The 20,012-nt window shown below is 45.9% G+C and overlaps 1 protein-coding gene across 32 annotated transcripts in view; it reads right to left on the bottom strand.

Moving 5' to 3' along the window:
• Positions 1–20,012, bottom strand: part of Cacna1c (calcium voltage-gated channel subunit alpha1 C) — a 620,764-nt gene that overhangs the window by 66,165 nt on the left and 534,587 nt on the right. For 12 of the 32 annotated variants that reach the window (XM_063285491.1, XM_063285492.1, XM_063285483.1 and 9 more), the window contains 6 exons: positions 18,261–18,393; positions 17,776–17,905; positions 16,590–16,649; positions 16,388–16,447; positions 12,565–12,671; positions 9,842–9,929 (listed from right to left, as the gene is read on the bottom strand). In XM_063285491.1, the coding sequence (XP_063141561.1) occupies positions 9,842–9,929; positions 12,565–12,671; positions 16,388–16,447; positions 16,590–16,649; positions 17,776–17,905; positions 18,261–18,393 (578 nt within the window). The remainder of the gene's footprint in view (positions 1–9,841; positions 9,930–12,564; positions 12,672–16,387; positions 16,448–16,589; positions 16,650–17,775; positions 17,906–18,260; positions 18,394–20,012) is intronic. The other 20 variants (XM_063285506.1, XM_063285499.1, XM_063285512.1 and 17 more) reach the window with 2 other exon arrangements.

Below are 20,012 nucleotides of genomic sequence, written 5' to 3' on the forward strand. Positions count from 1 at the left end.
GGGAATTTAATTGCTCTGAAGTCCACTCCTTGGAACCAGCCCTGTAACTGCCAACTTTACCCATCCCTACATAAATCCTAGCCCCTGGCAAAGAGCACCAATGCCTTCCTCAGTGGCCTTCCTCAGTCTATAGAGAATGAATGAAATTCTTTGCTTATGCTATCATGGTGGAAATCTTCACAGTCTGTGATCTTAGCTGTGATTTCCACCTAACATTGTGGTGGCCTAAACAAGGACCCCTTCTTTGATTTCCTTGATCCCTTTTAACTCTGGAGCTTATAGTAGTTGGCTGATCTCGCGGACAATTGAAGACCTATGGTTGGGGAACTCTTCAGTGATATCCAAAGGCCTACAGGGTGTGTGATTCTGGAAATCCATGTGGAAGGCTGTACTTCCCTTTTGCAATGGGTGGACTGTAACTAAAGCTATTCTTTAGTGGATCGTGAAGGCAGTAAGGAAAAAAACCAGCCAACTATAGCCAGGACGGGTGAGGAGCTGTTTTCTCCTTTTTCTGGGAATCTCATAGGACTTCCTCCACCCCCTGTATTTATTTTTTTCTTTCCCCTCTGTACTCTCAATGCTACCAGATCTCCGTGGACTGCCTGGCTGCTGGTGACCCTCCTTAAGGAATACTGTAAGTTAGAAAGGGACATTCCAGGGGGAGAATTCTCTGGTGATAGGAGAGAAAGAGTTCAGTGTTTCAGATGCCCAGTGTCTTTTCATCTTTAACCTAGTGTGCCCCAGTGCAGGGTCTTCTCACTCCTTCAGCTTGTCAGAGGCAGCTTCAAGAACCTCTTCAGTGATGGAGTCTTCCTTTCAAGAAGACTCTGATAAAGTAGGGACACCCTTCTTTGGTCTTCATTTAACTGTCTCTTTGGAGGACTGGTGAAGGTGTCCCCTGTTTGCCTCATCACCACTTTTCTTCCCTAAATGTGATGGTTAATGTTAGTTATCACGTGACAGGATCTGGACCCCCTTGGAGACATCTTCCAGGAACACTTATGAGGGATTAGGTTTAGCTTCTGGGCATGCCTGTGAGAAGCTATGCTGATTGGGTTAATTGAGGTGGGAAAGCCTACACTAAAATTTGGGGAGCAATGTTTCCCGGGGTTGGGTCCTGGGCTACATAGAAAAGAGAAGGCAGGCTGAAGCCACGCTTTCCTATCTTTGATTTCCTACTGTGCGATGTGACCAGCTGCTCCAAACGCCTGTTGGTTGACTTTTTGCTGTCATGTACTGTGATCCTTGGACCGTGAACTGAAGTAAATCATTTCTCCCTCAATCTACTTTTGTCAGAGTATGTATTTTATTGGAGCTACAGGAAAGGCAGCTAAGACACCCTAGGTGTTACCATGGAAAATGCTTAACCGACTTCCCTACAAACTCCCCTTTGGGATGGCTTTCTTCTTCTCTCCGGAGCATGAGGATACAGAACATGTGGCTAAAATGTTGACATCTGTGCCTGCAGCTTTCCTTCCCGGCCAGAATTTCTGATCTGAGAGACCTACAGGAAGCCAGACTTTCAGTTTCCCTAGGATGACAAATTCCCCTTTCTCCTAATATCTGATAGTCCAAACCTGCATTTTCTGACTCACACCTGAGACCTTATATCCACTCCCAGGCCAACATTTTTGGCCACTAATGGTACAGTATGGTTTTTCTCTACTTGCCAGCAGTCTTACCTCCTGCTCTGGCCTCTTCCTGTGACCTTTCACCTTCCTATCTAGCTTCCCTTCCCTCTGATCTGAAGTAGAGCTCTCTCTACCCAGGTGGACTCTCTTACACACACGCCTGGGAATGTCATATGAAGAATTCAGTAAACAAAACTACCCTCTCTCATTTGAACATTTCTTATGGACATTGACCAGCCTACTTCCTTTAACCTAAGTAATACAGAATTCACCATCCTTTGTCTTCCCTGTGCCCTTCTCAATGTCTAAGTGAGACTCTGTATCTTGGAGATATAAATTTCCTACCTGGTTTCTACTAAAAAGCACATTTTGGTTGTGCTGTGTCTGCTCATGATAGTTATTTTCACAAAATTGTCTTTATGTCACTTTGTAACCTAAAAAAAGAGCTGAAGGACAAAATCTGTGGCCACTCCATTTATAAATCTTTCAAGAAGTTATCAAGTGCCATTTCTGGGATATGCTTAGTCTTATGGTTTATATGTATATATGTAAATGGGGATATTTTAAAGATTATTTTTAACTGTTACTGACTCTTGAAAAAACACATTTTCAAGATCCGTATCTAGCCAAGGCTAGATAAGATACAACAGGAAACTAGGAAATAAGAAAAAAAATCCCTGTCATTTTAGAAACCAGTTACCCTACTGAAAGGCAGATGATGGCACCTTAAGATTTATACACGATCCTAACATGCTCCATTACAACATAAATATATTTTTTTCTTTGGTATTGTATTGGAGTCATAACTTACTGCATCTTCTGGTTTAAAGAAGGAGAAAATAAAAAAAGGAGAAAATACTTTAAATAAAGCACTTTTTAAATGATTAGAGTCTTTACTATAAAGGTAACAGATGACCCAAAGTAAAGTTGATAAAGAGAATTAGAGACAAAATGGTTCTACCTTCCAGTTGCCATGTAGACTTAAAAGGCAAGCCATTGCTTTTTAAAGAGACAGTTTGTAAATGCCTATTATAACCAGACTTATTATATATACAACATATAATATTATGAGTATATTATATATTATAGAAAAGTATATGTACTATATAAGACACTATACATAATCTATATTTTATATAGTAAGAATTATAATAATAATAAAAATCCTTAACAAACAATTTAAGTGTGTTGAGGAAGATGTCTCCAGAACTGGTCACATTTTGAGTTTCAACTTCCTGTGTTTTCAAAGACAGTGGTGGAAAACAAGATGTAGGTGGGGTACAGCAAAGTGGGGGAATCTCTATCATAGGCCTTTGATGTCACCTGATGGCATTCTTAGCCACAAGTTGCTGAAAAGTTTGGGATCTCTTGGTGTTTTCCCAAAGGACTTACCTAATAATCAGAGGTGTTGGATTACACACCTTGACGCTGAGAGACTAGTGGTGTTTCTATCTGTGTAGGGGCCAAAGGCGAAGGGTTGTTTTGGTTTCGGTTGCCTGGTTATTCCAGTGACATTCGTGTCACTATTTGCACCAGTGAGATAATCCTGCCAGGACAGCCATTATTTTACCTCACAGGTTTCAGGTCAGCTTGATTTCTCCATGATCTATGAACTTACGCATGCAGTGCCATCAACAGTAGGGTCTTACCATCAAGTTCTAGAGGATAGTCAAGAATAATGGCCATAGTCTGTTATGTTTGTGGGTTCATGGTACCCCACTAACCAACAAATTCAAAAGAGGTAACCCATTCCTGGTATTGGACTCAATATTCGCTATCTCATGGTGCCTAGTAGGGGCCTTGTTCCTACCCCTGTCATAGGGTAACTCCATTTAAATTATTTTATATGTGTATATTATATATTTGAGGACCCTTCTATAGTCATAGGTTTCCATGGGACTTTTTCAAAAGGCGTTGCTAGTTATCCCCTTTCTATCCTTCCAGTGTGTTCCTACCCCACCAAAATAATCCTCTACCCCATTACTCATTAGTGTTTCTATAACACACCCCATTCCAAGGCTCAGGGATGATCCTAGAAGAGGGGGAAGAGCGACTGTAAGAGTGAGCGGCAGTGCAGAGCTGCGCTGAAACTGTTTTGTGGACCAATAGGACAGTTGCACATATTGACTCACAGCAGTTGTACCAACATGCCCAGGACCTGCACAGGCTCAAGCCATCGAATCTCCAGCATGGTGGAGAGAGGTTGGGACACAGACCTATCTGTAGCTGAGGAACTATTGTCAAGTGATAGCTGTTGGGAAGACAATCCATTTTCTTTAAGAGTGTGACTCCTGTCAATCAACCATAGTCCAGGGGATGATCTCACGCCCCAAAAATATTTGGGTGACATAAATTAGATTGAATGGGTTTAAAAAAAAGAAGAGGGCATGCAGTTAGGGCAGGGGGTGGGGGTGGATTGGGAGGAATAATGAGAGCAGGGATGAATAGGTAGAGAAATTGCATGAGATTTTCAAAGAATTTATAAAATATTATCAAAATATTTTCAGTTAAATGGCTATAAAGCTAAAAACATAAAAAGAGATGACATCAGTATGGCTAAATAGGTTATAATGAAAGGTCATTACAATTTCTTAAGGTCAAATTCAGTACCCTGATACCTGATACCTGAGGATAGCTAAAGAAGAAAAGGCCCAGAGAACAAGGATATGCTATTTTATCCTTTTATCAAATAAACCATAAAACTTGGTGATTAGACGTCATCCAAATGCTAAAATTCCGAGATTGTGTGTTTACCAATGGGGTAAATCCTTCTTTAGCTGGATGGCTTCCACCTCAATAGTAGAAGAAAAATTTTAAGCAAAAATTATTCGTATTTGGGGGCATACCTGTTAAATTGCTTAACAATTACAAAACTATCGTAGCTGACAATATTTAAATCTATTCTTAAAGTTTGACCCATTGTACAATATTCCGTCCCTCTGCCTGTGAGCTTCAGTCTTCTAGATCGGTAGGTAAGCAAGCGAGTTTCACTAGCTGCTAACATAGCTAAAGTCTTTGCCTCCTTAGTCTATGATATTCTCACTGGCTCTTTGAAATCTAACATCTACTTATAACTCTTGGAAAGCATTCATTAATTATCTCCTTATTTAAAAGGTATTGGTTGTCCCATTAAAATTAAGTAAATCAATGAGCTGTCCATCTTGTTCTGTTTTCTTTCTTTTTGTTCCAACTTGACCCAAGCTAGACTTACCTGTAAAGGAGAAGCTCAACTGAGAAGAAGCTTCCATCAAGATTGCCTATAATGTTGGATTAATGATTTATGTGGGACGGCTCAGTCCACTGGGGACAGTGCCACCTTAGGCAGATGGATAGTCCTGAGTTGTATAAGAAAGCAGGCTAAGCACGCCATGAAAAGCAAGCCAGTAAGCAGCACTCCTCCATGGCATCTGCTTCAGTTCCTGCCTTCTGGCTACTGCCTTGACTTCCATTGATGATGAACTCTAACTGTAAGTGCAAGTAAACCCTTTCCTTTCCAAGTTGATTTTGGTCATCGTGATAGCTATTCTTGACTGTCAACTTAGCCATATCTGGAACCAATTAAAACCAAAGTAACTGGATATGCCTATGAAGGATTTTCTTGATTGGATCTCTAAATTTGGGCCACATCTTCTCCTGGCAGCCTACACAAAAGGACAGGAAAAAAGAAGCTTTTACTTTCTGCCTGCTTGCATTCTCTCTCTCTTTCTCTTTGCAAGTTCATCTCTCTGTGGCATTCCTTTGCTGGTGATAGACCCTACTTCTTTGGGATTTCCAAGGTTGAATGAAAACCAGTATCCCTTTAGGACGTTCCTAGGAATCCAGTAGGAGAGCAGGACTGCTGAGATACCTAGTCTCCTGGACTGAGCCACTACAGAATCCTTGGCCTTCCCATTGTGAGACCCCTATTGTTGGACTACAAGGCCCTCTAATAAGTTCCATATATATAATTCTACCACTTCTGTCCCTTTAGAGAACTTTGACTAACAAAATCATAGTGTTTTTCCATAGCAATAGGAACTGAGGACCGAATTTTATACCAGGTTCAGGAACTATTGCTGTTACAGACCCGAGCATGCTGCTTGGGGGATGATTGTACAAGGACTTGTGGCTGGAAAAACCGTTGGGTGCTCATAGCTTTACTAGGCTGTTATAAGAGCTGGGATTAAGGAGTGCTGGAAGAGCTGCAGACAATGGAGGCCTGGCTTGATACTACAGATGTTTGAGTGATATTCTGAATGAAGGATGTGTGACCTGGACAGAGGGAGCTGAAGACTCAGCTCTAATTAACAAGAGACCAGCACCATGAAGCACAACCTTCGTTTGGGTGGGACAGTCAGTGCTGCTTATCTGGAGCTGAGAAATTAACAGTGATTAAGAAGAGATCAGGCCCACCTGGGGATCCATCCCATACGCTGCCACCAAACCCAGTCACTATTGCTGATGCTAAGAAGTGCTTGCTGACAGGAGTCTTATATGGATGTCTCCTGAGAGGCTCTGCCAGAGTCTTACTGATACAGATGAGGATGCTTGCAGCCAACCATCAGACAGAGCATTGGACCCCAGTGGAGAAGTTAGGGGAAGGACTGAAGAAGTTGAAGGGGTTTGCAACCCCATAGGAAGAACAATATCAACCAATTGGACCTCTCCAGAGTTCCCAGGGACTAAGCCACCAACCAAAGAGTACACATGGAGGGACCCATGGCTCCAGCCGCATATGTGGCAAAGAATGGCCATATATGGCATGGACGGGGGGGGGAGGCCTTTGGTCCTGTGAAGGGTTGATGCCCCAGCATAGGGGAATGCTAGGGCTGTGGGGTGGGAGTGGGTTGATTGGTGGGGGAGCACCATCATAGAAGAAAGAGGTGGAGAACTGGGGTTTTGAGGAAGGGAAACTGGGAAGGGAGATAACATTTGAAATGTAAATAAATAAAGTAACCAATAAAAAAGGAAGGGATTAGCATCACTCAGGTGAATCTTCTGGGAGTATTTTCTCAGGGTCATCACACAGAAGCTGTGGTCCAAAGAGGGCTGACACTACTTCTCAGGCTGGCAGCTAAAGGTGGACCTGGTTTTGAAGCCATAAAGGCTCACGGAGAGTAACTAACGTTTGGCCCTGGATTGATAGGTTAGAGTCCTTAGAGAGATCTAGAGAGTCCATTGGTGGAAGTGTAGCTTCTGTTGCAGTGGAGACCCCAGAGTGTTGGAGACAGCAATGCCATGGATTGACTACCAAGGACCGGCCTAAGCCTGTGAGATGGGCTGGGGAAGTGAAGCTGTCCAGGCCGTAGGAACTCAGAAGATCCCGAGTGGGGCCCAGATGTCAAGCTCTGAGCTCCATACACTGATTAATTTTAGTTTTGCTTTTATTCATTTGTTACTGTGCCTTGGTTCTTCCCTTTTGGTATATGAAAGTATTTAACTTTGTGGTATATCCCCTGTGGGAACTTTAAAAAAAATCGTTGTATTTTAAAAGAGACTTTGGACTTTTTAGTGTTTGAAAACTTTTAAAGACATTGGGACTTACAAAGTTATACTATGTTTTACAATATGATATTAATATTAACATGGCATCCCAGGGACAAACAAGAAGGGAGACTTTATGGTTTAATAGTGATATGTCTGTGTGTCAAATTAACAAGGGGGCCAATTGTCTTTGGTAGTTTGTCAACTTGACGCAGACTAGAGCTATCTGGGAAGAGGAACCTCAGTTGAGAAAATGCCTCCATCAGATTATTGTGGGCAAGCGTATGGGATATTTTTCTTGATTAATGATTGATGTGGAAGGGCCCAGCCCACTGGAGGTGCTCCCACCCTTGAACAGGTAGTCCTCAGTTGAATAACAAAGCAGGTTGAGCAAGCCACGGAGAGTAAGCCAGTAGGCAGTGCCCCTCCATGGTTTCTGCTTCAGTTCCTGTCTTGGGTTCCTACCCCCACTTCTCCTCATGATGGGCTAAATGAAACTGAAATAAATTCTTTTTTCAAGTTGCCTTCAGTCATGGTGCTCACCACATCAACAGAAACCCAACTAAGACACATCTTTGTTAAAGAGAGATATAGACATATACTGTCGAGAAAATGAAACTATAAAATTTGTAGAGAAATGGATGGATCTGGAAAGTATTATATTAAACGAGGTAATCCCAACTCAGAAGGACTGTATGCTTTTTCTTATCTGTTGGTTGTTAGCTCTTGTGTCTTGTGTATTCATCCTGGAGTAGATGTGGAAGTCTGGGAACTAGCACTAAGCTAGTGCATGGGGAACACACATAGGAAGAGAGGATAGATTATAGGAGGAGAGACAGAAGTTGAGGACGGAGATCCTGGAACAGAAATGGTTAAGTAGGGATAGCAGTGATGGGGCCAGGAACCAAGGGGAGCAGAAAAGGCTAAACAAAATGAAGTGTGCATGAAGAAGTCACATGGGAACTTTGACCTCACAACCAAAGCAAACCCGATAAGATGGTAGAGAAGAATGCATGCGAAGTAATGGGGTCATGGAGGATGCCGAGAGCTCAAGGTTTACAAGGAGATGCGGGCATGGAGGTTGTGAGAATCAGACACAGTGAGTGGTTTAACCAAGTGAAGAAGTCTTATGAATCCCATTAGTTTTCTCAAGAGTTATGAATTCCATCATGGAGGGGGAGGGACTCCCGATCCCTGACCCTTGCTAAGGAGCTAATGGCAACTGAAGGCTTCTGAGGGATAGTCATTTCTCTTTGAAGGGTGGGGGCTGGCCATTAGTAGAGTGTCAACGCCCCAGTAGATACCTCACCCCATGTACATATGAGTAACACTAAAAAGCCTTATTTTGGGAGTTATTTAAGAAGACAAGAAGTTTGGGTGGGGATGGGAGATGCTGATAGGGGGTGGTGAGTAGCAGGGAGGAAGGCCCAAAGGAAAGGAGTAGGGATAGATAGGGTTGAGACACACTGTAGACAAGTATAAAATTTTCAAAACAAAACAACCGGTAGCACGTGAAGACAGGGACTTTGCAGATGAGTGGATAATAAAAATGTGGTATACGCACACAGTGGAGGTTTTTTTTTCTTCATAAATGAAATTTGTAGGAAAATGAATGGAACTGGAGAACACTATATTATGCAAGGTGACCCAGACACACAAGGACAATAATTGCAAGTTCTCTCATTTGCACCTTGGCTTTTAATTAAGTGTGTGTATTTAGGTGGGAGCAAATGTGGCTAATCTCCAGGAAACAGGAGAGGAGACAGTGAGATGGGAAGACAGAGGCTTCAAAGAAGGAGCTTCGGAGGACAGAAGAGCACATGAGATAGGAAAAGGGAAGAGGGAATACTGGGGGAAAAGATAAACAGGAAGGGGGGCAGGTGTGATGGGGGAGAAGAGGAGACAGGAGATAATCAGAATGAAGTTGCATATTCCACAGGAAGAAAACCCACTATATTATGAGCCAACTAGAATAATAAATGAATACATAATTAAACAACAACAAAAACATGGCATTTGGAATACCCAGGTTGTGATCATTTATATTTAACTCCAAGATAAACTACCTCTTATTCTCCTTCAGGAAAATTCATAGGTCTTTGTTTGTTTTGCTTTATTTGTTTGTTTCCTTGACAAGAGGTTGGAAGACCAAATAATATGTTGGTTAAGTCAGAAATGGCTCCCCCTTTGCCTTAGTCCTACCTCTGTGAACGTTACCTAAGTGGAAATGTACTGTGTGTGCTCTGTGGCATTTGTCTGCTGAGCCAGATTGAGGAACAAATGAAGGAAATTGAATTGCACGGAAGGCCACTCCTTGGAGTCAGCCCCTTAACTGCCCTGTAGATGCCTCCTAGGAAGCAGCTGGGAGACATTCAATGCTATATAAACTCTAGACCCTGGCAAGACAGGGCCAACAACGTCCTAGCATCTTGGCCCCTTTCTGTCTATATCAAGTCAGTAAAACTCTTTGCTTATGCCATCTTGATGCAAATTAGTGCTTCTGGAACCCCGGCCTCAGTGCTCATCTTACCAAGAGTCAGGTATAGGAAGACTGACTCGTCACCGGAGTCATTCTGCATTTGTGGGGCGTTACCGGCTGAAATATTTTGCCTAAGAGAGTGACTCTAACACGGTAGACGCTTATCTCTCCGTCCTGTAGCCCATCCTTCACCTCAGCTTCCACCAGGCAGAGGGATAGCTAATGTTTACTGCATTGATGGCTGCCCACCCAGGCCCTCTTAGTTCACCTTTAGCCCCTTGGCCCTGTTGATGGCCCTCAGGGGCCTGAGGACACGAAGCACTCTTAAAATCTTCACAACGTTGATCGCGCTGGACCTGGGAGAGAAACAAGGCAGGTGGTAAGTTCCCATGCCTAGGTTAGAGCAGAGAATGACATGTGGAGATGTTACCCAGATACCTTAGACTAAAAAAAAAAAGTAATGCAGAATCTGTCTCCGGCGATTGAGAACTTCTACCCCTCACTGCTAAGAATCTGGGGCGTCTTTTGTGACCCTCAGATAGTCCTGATTGTGAAGACACAAAAGAAGAAGTGGGGGTACAGCTCAGACAGCCTGCGTGCTTGAGGCCTTCTTTTGATCCCAAAAGCACAGAGTAGATAGGGATGAGGCATAAAACACAAGTCATTAGCCATATAGTATGTGACTTAATATGTGACAGGTATCAAAAGAAAGAAAAGGATGAGGAAAACAAGCCAGACCTGAATTCAGTCCGCAGTGCTCTCACCCTCCAGCGAACCACTCAGGACACATCTTGCATCAGGAAAATGGGGCAGTAATTAGGAATGTTCAGGAACGAGGGAGGGTTTATGGAGATTGGAGCGGAGGATCTCTGAATAAAATGGTGTGTCTGCTATCCTGCCTTCAAGAGCATCACTGCACTACATATCAAATGAACAATGGTAAAACTCCAGGCCTTGTGGTTGGAGCTGGTAGGTGTGAGCAAGGAACTCGGGAACATTTCCAAACACAATATCCAGGTCGTTGCCCACTACAGTACATACATTCTACCATGGTTCAGGACATGCTCAGGGTTCCAAGAAACAGTGGTGTCCCAAGAAACATGGGATGCTAAGGTCAACATCTGGGAGTCTTAGTCTATGGCTTCTTTCTGGTGGGGAGTGGTGACAGGCACTCCAATAAGCCCTTCAGGAAGGCAGCTAGATGGTGTCTGAGGGTCCCAGCCAGCGGAGCTCACTAACCACATTCAGGGGTTGAGAGGCCTCTGCAGTGTTCTCTGACCTGAGGTGCTAATTAGAGTATCTTCTCCAGCACTTGACAAGAGGGCTCAAATTCTTCCCATGTGGAGAGGGAGCTAGTACAAAAATCCAATTTCTCTGGCTATGGATCTTTATTTCAAAGACACAAAGGGCGTTCTTATCTATCACTGTTCCCAAAGCATCACCAGGAGGCACAGATTGCACTGAATCACAATGGAGGGATTTAAGAGACAGATGGAAAATAAAACAAAACAAAAATCAAAGCAACCAAGAGGAAGCTTTGGTTCAGAGTGACAAGGTGACTTGTAGTTGTGCTGAGATAGGAATCTAGATGTCTAGGTCCCAGAGAAACTTTGGGCAATATAATTGATGATCAAAGAACAGACCCTCAATCTCATCGTCCCCTGTGTGACCATGGAGGCTAATGGTGAACCAACCCTGGGAAGGAAGACCCGAGGTACCAGGGGTACAAGCCTTTCTCTGTTTGGTATATATAACCTTTGATAAATCTCTTAATGTCCTGAAAACCAGATTTTATGATAGCCATTTATATAGCATTTCCTTGAGCACCTTATTAGGTAGGTGTGGTGTGTGTGTGTGTGTGTGTGTGTGTGTGTGTGTGTGTATGTGTACACCATGAAAGACTGCATATGCGAAAATGTTTTAAAACTCAAAGTGTACAATTAATAAGCACAGCTGTTAGAACAGACAGACACTCAGAGTCAAATTTCTTTCAAGCCTGAGCAAGGTTTGACACTTGACCTTAGAGGGAATCAGGCTGGAGAGTTTTAGAGCTCATGGCTTGTACCAGTCCATCAACATCTCCAGGGGTAGATTCTTCGTAATTTCCCCAGAAGGTTCCTCTGTGCAGCTAAGATTAAGAATCAGTATTCCCCAGCCCCTCCTTCTCAGTCTCTCTCTTCTCCCTTTCCTTTCTATATCACAAGTGTGTACACTCCCCAGTTCTCTCTCTCTCTCTCTGTGGTGCATGTGTGTGTACGCGTGAGTGTGTGCGTGTACTCTTGGATGGAGGGCAGAGGAGGGAATCGTGGAAAGAGGCTGAGTTAGGCCAGGGTAGTCATAGCAATGGCAGATTTGGGCAGCTGTAGAGCAGCCTCAGGGCTGAAGCACAGTGAGAGAGACTCAGGTGGAGAAAGGGAATACAGATATCTGTCTCTTTAAAATGGGGCCTGTACCTGCTATGACAAAAATCTAGACATTTAAACAAATCTTGGTGTATCAATATATCCCACGTGTCGGATTACAGAAGAGACAGATAAAAGAAATTAAACAGGACCTGGTGGTGCAGGCCTATAAACCTAGCTATATGGGAGGCTAAAGCAGGAAAATTGTAAGTTCCAGGCCAGCCCTGGCAACTTAGTGTGACCCATGCCAAATAAAAGTAAAAAGAGCTGTGACTGTCGTTTAACGGTAGAGCACTTGCCTAGCAAGTCAGACCCAGTGTTCGATCCCAAATACCACAAGAAAGGAGGAAGAAGAAGGAGAAGAGGAGAAATGAGGAGAAGAGGAAGAGAGGGAGGAAGGAGAGAAAGAGGAGGAAGATGGGGAGGAGGGGGAAGAATCAAACAAACACCGTGGGCTGTTTTAGCCACCACCCCAATCAATCATAGTCACAGAAGGAAGCCTTCCCCACGCCCCCGGCCCCAGGATTTTGCTGACTTCATTGACACCCCTCCTCAGCTGCCTGCTCCCATCTTGGGAAGAGGGACTCACTGAATGCCAAAGGAGATGAGGGACACGCTAACCACCAGCAGGTCCAGGATATTGAAGTAATTTCGGCAGAAAGAGCCCTTGTGCAGGAAAGCCCCGTAAGCAGTCATCTGCAGGGAGGCAGAGAACATGAGTGAGTGACCTGCCCAAGCCTCAGAGACAACATTCAGACACCACGCTTCCTGACTACAGCATCAGCATCCCCAGGGAAGAGCCCAAGCACTGCACGGTGACAGCAGGAAGGACCGAAGGAGACACGGTGCCAAGAAACCCCGTAGCCATTCACTCAACCACCGAAGAACTTCCCCAGCTCCGGACAAGTGTCAGGTCCTTCAACCCAAAGCCTGTCAGACTGACACTGTCACGCTTCTGTAACGTTCCACTGTCCTCCATCCCCAGGCCACCACGGTGCCAGCCCTTGGGACCCTTTCGCTGCTTCTTATTGGTTATGTTTCCACTATACACACTCCCTTAACTTCCTGTCCACATTTTACCCTCAGGGCCTGCAGAGACAGTGGCATCAAGGGAAGGATGAGACGTGCCCAGATGGGTATCCAACCATCTTGATTTATCCAGGACTTAGTTGGCTTCACCACTAAAATAACCTTATACTCTAGAAAATCTCCTTCTTCTGCAAGCTGGTTAGCTCTCCTCAGAGTCTAGTGAGTTCTCCTAATAACTGTCCTCAGCCTCTCTCTCCTCCCCGGTTTCTGTGGTGCTTAGGATCTTTGACAACTGTGTAAGCTTAGTGTCACAGTCTGGTTTCTAGGCTGTATCTGGGGTCCTTTAAAGAGTAGGAGCTATGTTCAGAGGGGCACGGTACAGTGATGGAAAACATGGGCTCCGGATGCCCTGGACTCAAATCCCAACTCTGCTGTATTTCAAGCACTTCACGTGAGAAAGTTAACTTTCCTGTGGCTTGTTCACCTCGTCTCTACATCGAGATAACGGTGACACTGGTCTCATGGCTTGTGTCATGGAGTAGTTATATATAAAACACTTAGGACATGCTTCCACACAGGGTGTGCTCCACAGATGCATTCTCCCTTGCTATAACTTGGGTTAGAAATATGTATTCTTCCTGTACAAAGGAAGTTGTGTCCTTATCTATAAAGTATGAGTGGTATTTCATGTTTTTTTTTCTCGAAAGAATCAGACAGCAAAACAAAGGGAACATTCTCTGAAAATGTTCAAAACGAGACCGTGTAAGGTTTTTGTTACAGGATCTGGCTACCGTCGCCTCCTGTGGTAACACTGCTTGTAAGAAACTGTGTGTTCGCACTTTGCTGACTGAAGTAAAGGTTCATGATACCCAGGATGAGCCGGTGTAAAGCTACAGGCCCTGAAGCATCTGCCTAAGGAAAAAACTAGGAATTGATGGTCGAGAGACCAAGAGAAGTTTCCTGGTCATCTGGAGTCCAGATTTCCTCTCTGGAATCAGAGCGTGTCCAGGGTGGGACACCCAAAGACTAACACAAAAGCCAGCATGGGGAAATTGGCAAAAATAGCTCTCGCGACCTAATTCTTGCCATCTATCTCCTGCAGCAGGAGATCACGGGGGACCGGAGAAGCTGTGTTCTGCGGCAGCTTTTAGAAGTGGGGCGATTACATCAAAGGTTCTAGGGTAACATGGTTATAGAGCTCTCCCAATGGCCACAATCTGGAGGCCTCACTGGCCTGGGTCTCTGTGAAGACCTGGGCCCCAGAGAGTAGAATTAAACGGCTGCCATAATTCATATTCACCAGATAGTTCTGGACAGGGGGATAATGTGGCTCACAGCACAGTTTCTGTCTCCTGACTTTGGGCTTGTTTTGTCTGGACCCTAGAAGTAGACCAGCCCTTTAGAATGCGTGAGAATGATGGGTGAGAGCAATGGGTTATGTACACAGGCAAGGCCAGAGTAAGAATGGTTATGAGAAAAGCAGATACTTGGAAGACAGAACTTTTTTTTCAAGTCTATGTGGACTCATGGTGCCAGAAAATGCCACAACCAGGTAGCTATACAAGTGGCCTTCTAGCTTGTGCTACTGAGGGTCACCCACCTGGTCCCTGCTTCCTGAAAGGCATTTCTCAGGAAAGGCCCGAGACTAAGCATCTATATACCAAGAAAGAAATTGGATGAGACACAGCTTCCAAGTCCTTTGAGCTGGAGAGCAAGCTGTCTCTTACAATCAAATCTTAGACAGCTCAGACATGGCGTGCCTCTAGGGAGAAACCACCTCCTCACTTTTGCCATTTCCACAGCTGGTTCTGAGTCTGCTTTCCTTCTATGGAACAGTCCTCTCCATTAATCAGACTAACTGCCGTGCTCTAACCTGTCCTGTCCTCTTAAAGACACATGGCTCGGCTCCTTCAATAGTCCCTTAGAGCAAATGAAGCTCTGGGCACCATCACAGTCAGTGCCTTGGCATGATATAGGGCCACCCACCCCCAGCTGGGTGGACAAACCCAGGGGCGGGAGGCATGGGGAGCAGAGGGGATGCCGGGAGGGGTGTTCAGAAGCACAGTGAAGCATAAAAAGAGACTGGAAGCAGAAGAAGGAAGAAGTAGGGGGAAGGGCTTGCCATGGCAAAGCGTGAGAGAATTTCTGCTTGCATGGCAATCCTAAGGAGAAAGCACCATTGAAATCCTCAAGTGAAGCTCGGCATGGGCTCCTGAGAACTGGGCCTCAGAGATTTTTGTGTCCCGGGAAAGACCTCTCGGTACCGGCATGCAACCTTGAGCTTAGGGTACAACAGCAAAGCAGCTCATCACAGAAAGGGACGCTGTCCCCCATCAACACTCTGATCAGGAAAGAAAAATCCTGAGCCACGCAGCTGGCGAGCAAGGGAAGCTAAGGGTCAGAAAACAGAGCATCCGAGGTGTGAGGACATCCTGGGAGGCGCACAGAAACTCCCAACTCAAGTTGTATCTGGATGAGGCAGAAATGTCAAGCCCACTATAAGGCTGGGCAGGATATGAGGGTTTCATCAGGGAAAGAAAGGCCTGTTGCTGGCACTGGTGCACGGGGTGGACATCAGCTTGTATCTACCCCAAGGATGAGCTGAAGAGAGGCCTGAGCTCCTTGGGAGAGGGCATCTCAGGCAAGTGTCCCGGGAAGATGTTTAAGCTGAAGCCTGTGCTCAGAGACTCTGACCCTTCTGTTCTGTGCAAAGGTGAAGAATCTCTACCTTGCCCAGAGAGAAGCCAACAATACCCAAGGTCCTACGTCCTGGGTGCACCATCAAGGCCATGCTTTGATTTACAGGTGCAGACATATATGTAACAGGGCCTCTCATCAGAGCTGCAGGTTACCAGGGGATTAGAGCAGCAGGTTACCAAAGGTTAAAGACAATCTCTAGTTGTCTTATGATCCAGTTAGGACGCTGGCTGCCAATCCTGCTTCAGGTCCACCATTAGTGTGGCATGGCCCCAGTTTCTGCTCAGCTCTTCTGATTGCTTTGGTGGGGAGGAAGGTGTGGATGACAGGCCTCCAAAGAGAGGGGACAAAGTGACTCCTTCATGCTCCAGAGGTCTTGCCTTTCTAGAGTTTGTGTGGCATTTCCTCTATGCAGGAGGAGGGAGAGAGAATTTCAAGTAGGGCTCAGCCACCGGACTGGTTGGAGAAGGTACAGGCGAGCTGAGCACTGCTGACAGCCACCATGCTCGGCCAGTGATGGGACAGCACCCGTGGTGACACAGCCAGCATGTGACTTTCATCGGAGCTGGGACTAAGTGGTAGCATGAAGTGAAGCACAAGAGTCAGAGAGTGAAGGAGACAGAAGAGTCAGCCAGACAGAGCGGAAACACAGAGAGACAGAGACACATGGCTCAGGGGAGCATTACCTTAAGGATAATTTCTAATGTAAAGATACTAGTGAAGACATAGTCTGCATTGCCTAGGATCTGAAAAATAAGCAGAATTGGATTAGTGGCTCTGAGAGTGCACCCAACACCAACAGGAGCATGTGTTAGCGACAAGACAGACAGCAGCCGAGAGCTGGGACTGGCAGAGAGAGGAAGGAAGAGAGAGGGGGTGGGGCTTTACCTTTAGAGCAATTTCAATGGTGAAAATGGTGGTAAAAACAATGTCAAAATAAAACAGAATCTGCAAAACAGAAACAAACAGGATGGGGAGGGTGGGGGGGGCGGGGCACAAGCAGGGCAGGGGGAGAGGTCAGTGGATGTTCACCAGAAAAGGAAAAGCACTTCAAAACAAGGTGCATTCCCACCCCCACCACACCACCAGAGCCTTTGCACACGGGGACAGGTGAGGAGACAGGTAGGAAAGACTTCACAACATTAGCTCCCACTCGGGGCTAGCACAGGTGGCTCTGGCTCGGTGTGGTGTCTGCAGGCAGGTGTGGGAGCTTCCAGGGCAGGCCTCAGCCGGAACTGGGTGTGAGCAGCATCTACTTGGATGCTTCTCTCATCAACCCAATTTACTCACAAACCCAGAGTGGACCATGGATGTTGGTCAAAAGACCAGTGAACGGGTTTGTTTTTGCAGGGCCACTGAAATATGCTGTCATGGCCTTGGGCCTCCAGGTCAGCCCAGGTTGAGGACAAGCTGACTGATACTTGATTTCATCTTGGGAGATGGACCAGAGCTGAGGTCATTCCTGCTGACCTCAGCAATACAGCCTGGAACAGGCAGGATCCCAGAGCTGAGAGCTTTGATTATGGATATGGCTTTGGAGCAGTGGCTCTTTTCCTCATGCCTGTGTGGCTGAGATTTAATAAAGCTTTGGGCGTTTGAGGTCTAGTAATTCTTATTTTAGTATTTAATATTGATCGCCAGAACCCTGGGTAGCTCCAATCAGACTCCCACTATCAAAGATGATCGCAGTTTTCTTACAGTGTCAGCCATACCATTGGCACCTAGTTGCCAACGCTCCTCCTTGGTCAGAGGAATGGGAGCAGGGCATGAGACCAGGGGCCTCATCGCTGACTTCCAGGCAACTTGAGCTTCCTGGGGAACATCCACAGGCAACAAGATGCCTGACCACTGTCCATTATCAACTAGCCAGATGCATTTAGGTACATGCTCACTTGTTTAGTGAAAAATCCCAGGCTGGGTTTTCTGTCAAAGCCCTAATGTCTTAAGGGAATCATCAATGTCTACAGATTATGAGGTTCACAACAGGCCTCCTAACTGAGCAAGGAAGGCAGCAGCAGCTGTGGGCCTGCTCCACTCTCAGGACAGGGTGCACAGAACAAAATGGAGTGCATACGTGGTTCCTGAAGGAGGTGTGCTGGACGGGGTCCTCAGCCGCCAGGGAGATGCTACTGAGCAGAATGAAGAAGAGGATGAGGTTGGTGAAGATCGTGTCATTGACAATGCGGTGGCACTGCAGGCGGAACCTACGTGGGAAGGAGGGAGAGAAAGATGTGTCAGGAAAGATGGGGTACCACTCGGGCCTCAGGAGCCCGTCCCTTTGGTCCTGATACACAAGCTGGACAATTTCAGTCCTGTTTAGCCTCTGATGTCTCAGTGTGAAGTATGAAAGGCAACCACTGTCCAAGTAGGAATGCTTCACGCACTCAAACCCGAAGAGGGGAGTAACTGTAGACCAACTGATTTACAATCCAGGACTCTCCACATAAGTTGTGAGGAGCTGGGAGCACCCACGCTGCTCCTGTAGGTTGGACACAGGCAAGTGCTAGGCTTGGTTATAGGAAGAAACAGAGTTCCTTTTCCCTGCCTTTCCTTACACACCTGTTGTTTGGGCTGAAGATGAAAAATGCACTGGCTTCCGGCATGGGGACTGCCTTTTCCTTAAGGTGCAGCTCAGACAGGGGCCGGGGGCGTGGGCCCACAGGCATCTCGGGCTCCTCCTCATCCTCTTCACCTACGAGGAAGAGAAAAGCTCCATTCTCAGCACCCCCGCCACTCACTCCCACCTCTGTGCCCACTTCCCGACACATCCTGCTGCAGGATCAAGACATCATTGCTGGTGCTGCTGAACGATGAGATGCTAATCCAGGCAGATGCTCTGCCCCTTCCCTTGGGGCTATCCAAGGCCGCCTCTGGTAGAGACAGACGTTGCAGGAAGTATATAGTCCTAGGGGCTGTAAGTAGGATGAGCGATATGTTCTAACCAGCGATATGTACAAACTGTTCTGGATTCAAAACTGAAAACCCCACATGCTTAGAAATCCCCTAGTATGGAGAAAAAAAACCCCAGATGACTGGTTACCCTTGTTGGAAGGTGCTAGAGCACAGGCTGGGTAAACCCAGGCATTGATATTAGCTGTAGCCAAGTAAAGGGGATGGCTTAGCTCACTTGTGGAATACCTTATGGACAATTCTGTTTTTGAATACCCACTGATCAAACGAGGGGACTTACTATTGTCTCATAGCTGAACTGACATGGCCACAAACTGCCTTCTAAATATTTATTTTTATGCCTGGAAACCAACGTTCCTTTCAGCCATAATCGGAGAATCTTTTAACGGAAATGGATGGTAGTAAACGCAGAGGCTCATGGTTGCCGTATGTGCTCGGCCCTAAGTAGGACATTTATATTTAAGACTCAGGGGTGGAAGGATTCCGTGAGACTGAAGGTAGCCTAGGAGTTGCAGGATGTTATCTTCTGGGTATGACAAGCACTGCACGCAGGGCCCCACGGCAGCTGAACTTGCCTTTACACAGCCTGCGTAAGACTGGGCCTATCATTAATCAATCATGGATGGGGCGAGACTTGTGAGCCCTACTTCTCCCTGCTGAACTACGGGCTCCACTGGCTTCTTCAGCTGTATACCCACGGAAGAGCCCACCAGGCTGCAATGGAGACCTCTAATACCATTGTCACACAGGCAGCTCTGATTAGGTCCTGCATAGACAGCTCTGACTAAGCTCAGGGAACCAAACAAAAAGACATGAATGTAGGGAAGGGGGCAGGTATGATGGGGGTGGGAGGGAGGCAGAAGCGGTGGGGGTGGGGTAAGAGTAACCAGAATGCACTACACACTATAGTCACGCATAAAATTGTCACACAACAAATTTAATTAAAATTCACTTTTAAAAACTTAACAAATTATACTTCACCCCCATTTCTCAGAAAACAAGGCAGGGAGAGTAGAGCTTAGGCAACGACGAGGCCCTACATCCTGATGCTAGACACTGACATCAAGTGAAGGGGTTCCTTTGCTCTTCTAGCCAGCGGCACAACTTGGGGAAATCGAAGGCGAACCGTTCCTATTTAGCTTGCCTCACAGCATCTGTGGGAGAAGGCTCTGTGTGTGCTTCTGGTCAAACGTTCTTGGAATCTGGCAAAGGCAGCAGTAACCCGGATGCTCCAGAAATGCCTTTATCTAAATCATGGCCCCGTTTCTTTCTGAATATGGCCCTTGCATCTGGTCCCCCCCGTGCTGAGCTCCTCCTAGGACGGAATGGTAGTAATGGTGCACGATATTTCAGAACACTGTCTGGCATGCAGCTGGAGCTGTGGAAGCGTCATCTCTCGCA

The sequence above is a fragment of the Rattus norvegicus genome, chromosome 4 (assembly GCF_036323735.1).
Source record: "Rattus norvegicus strain BN/NHsdMcwi chromosome 4, GRCr8, whole genome shotgun sequence".
NCBI lineage: Eukaryota > Metazoa > Chordata > Mammalia > Rodentia > Muridae > Rattus > Rattus norvegicus.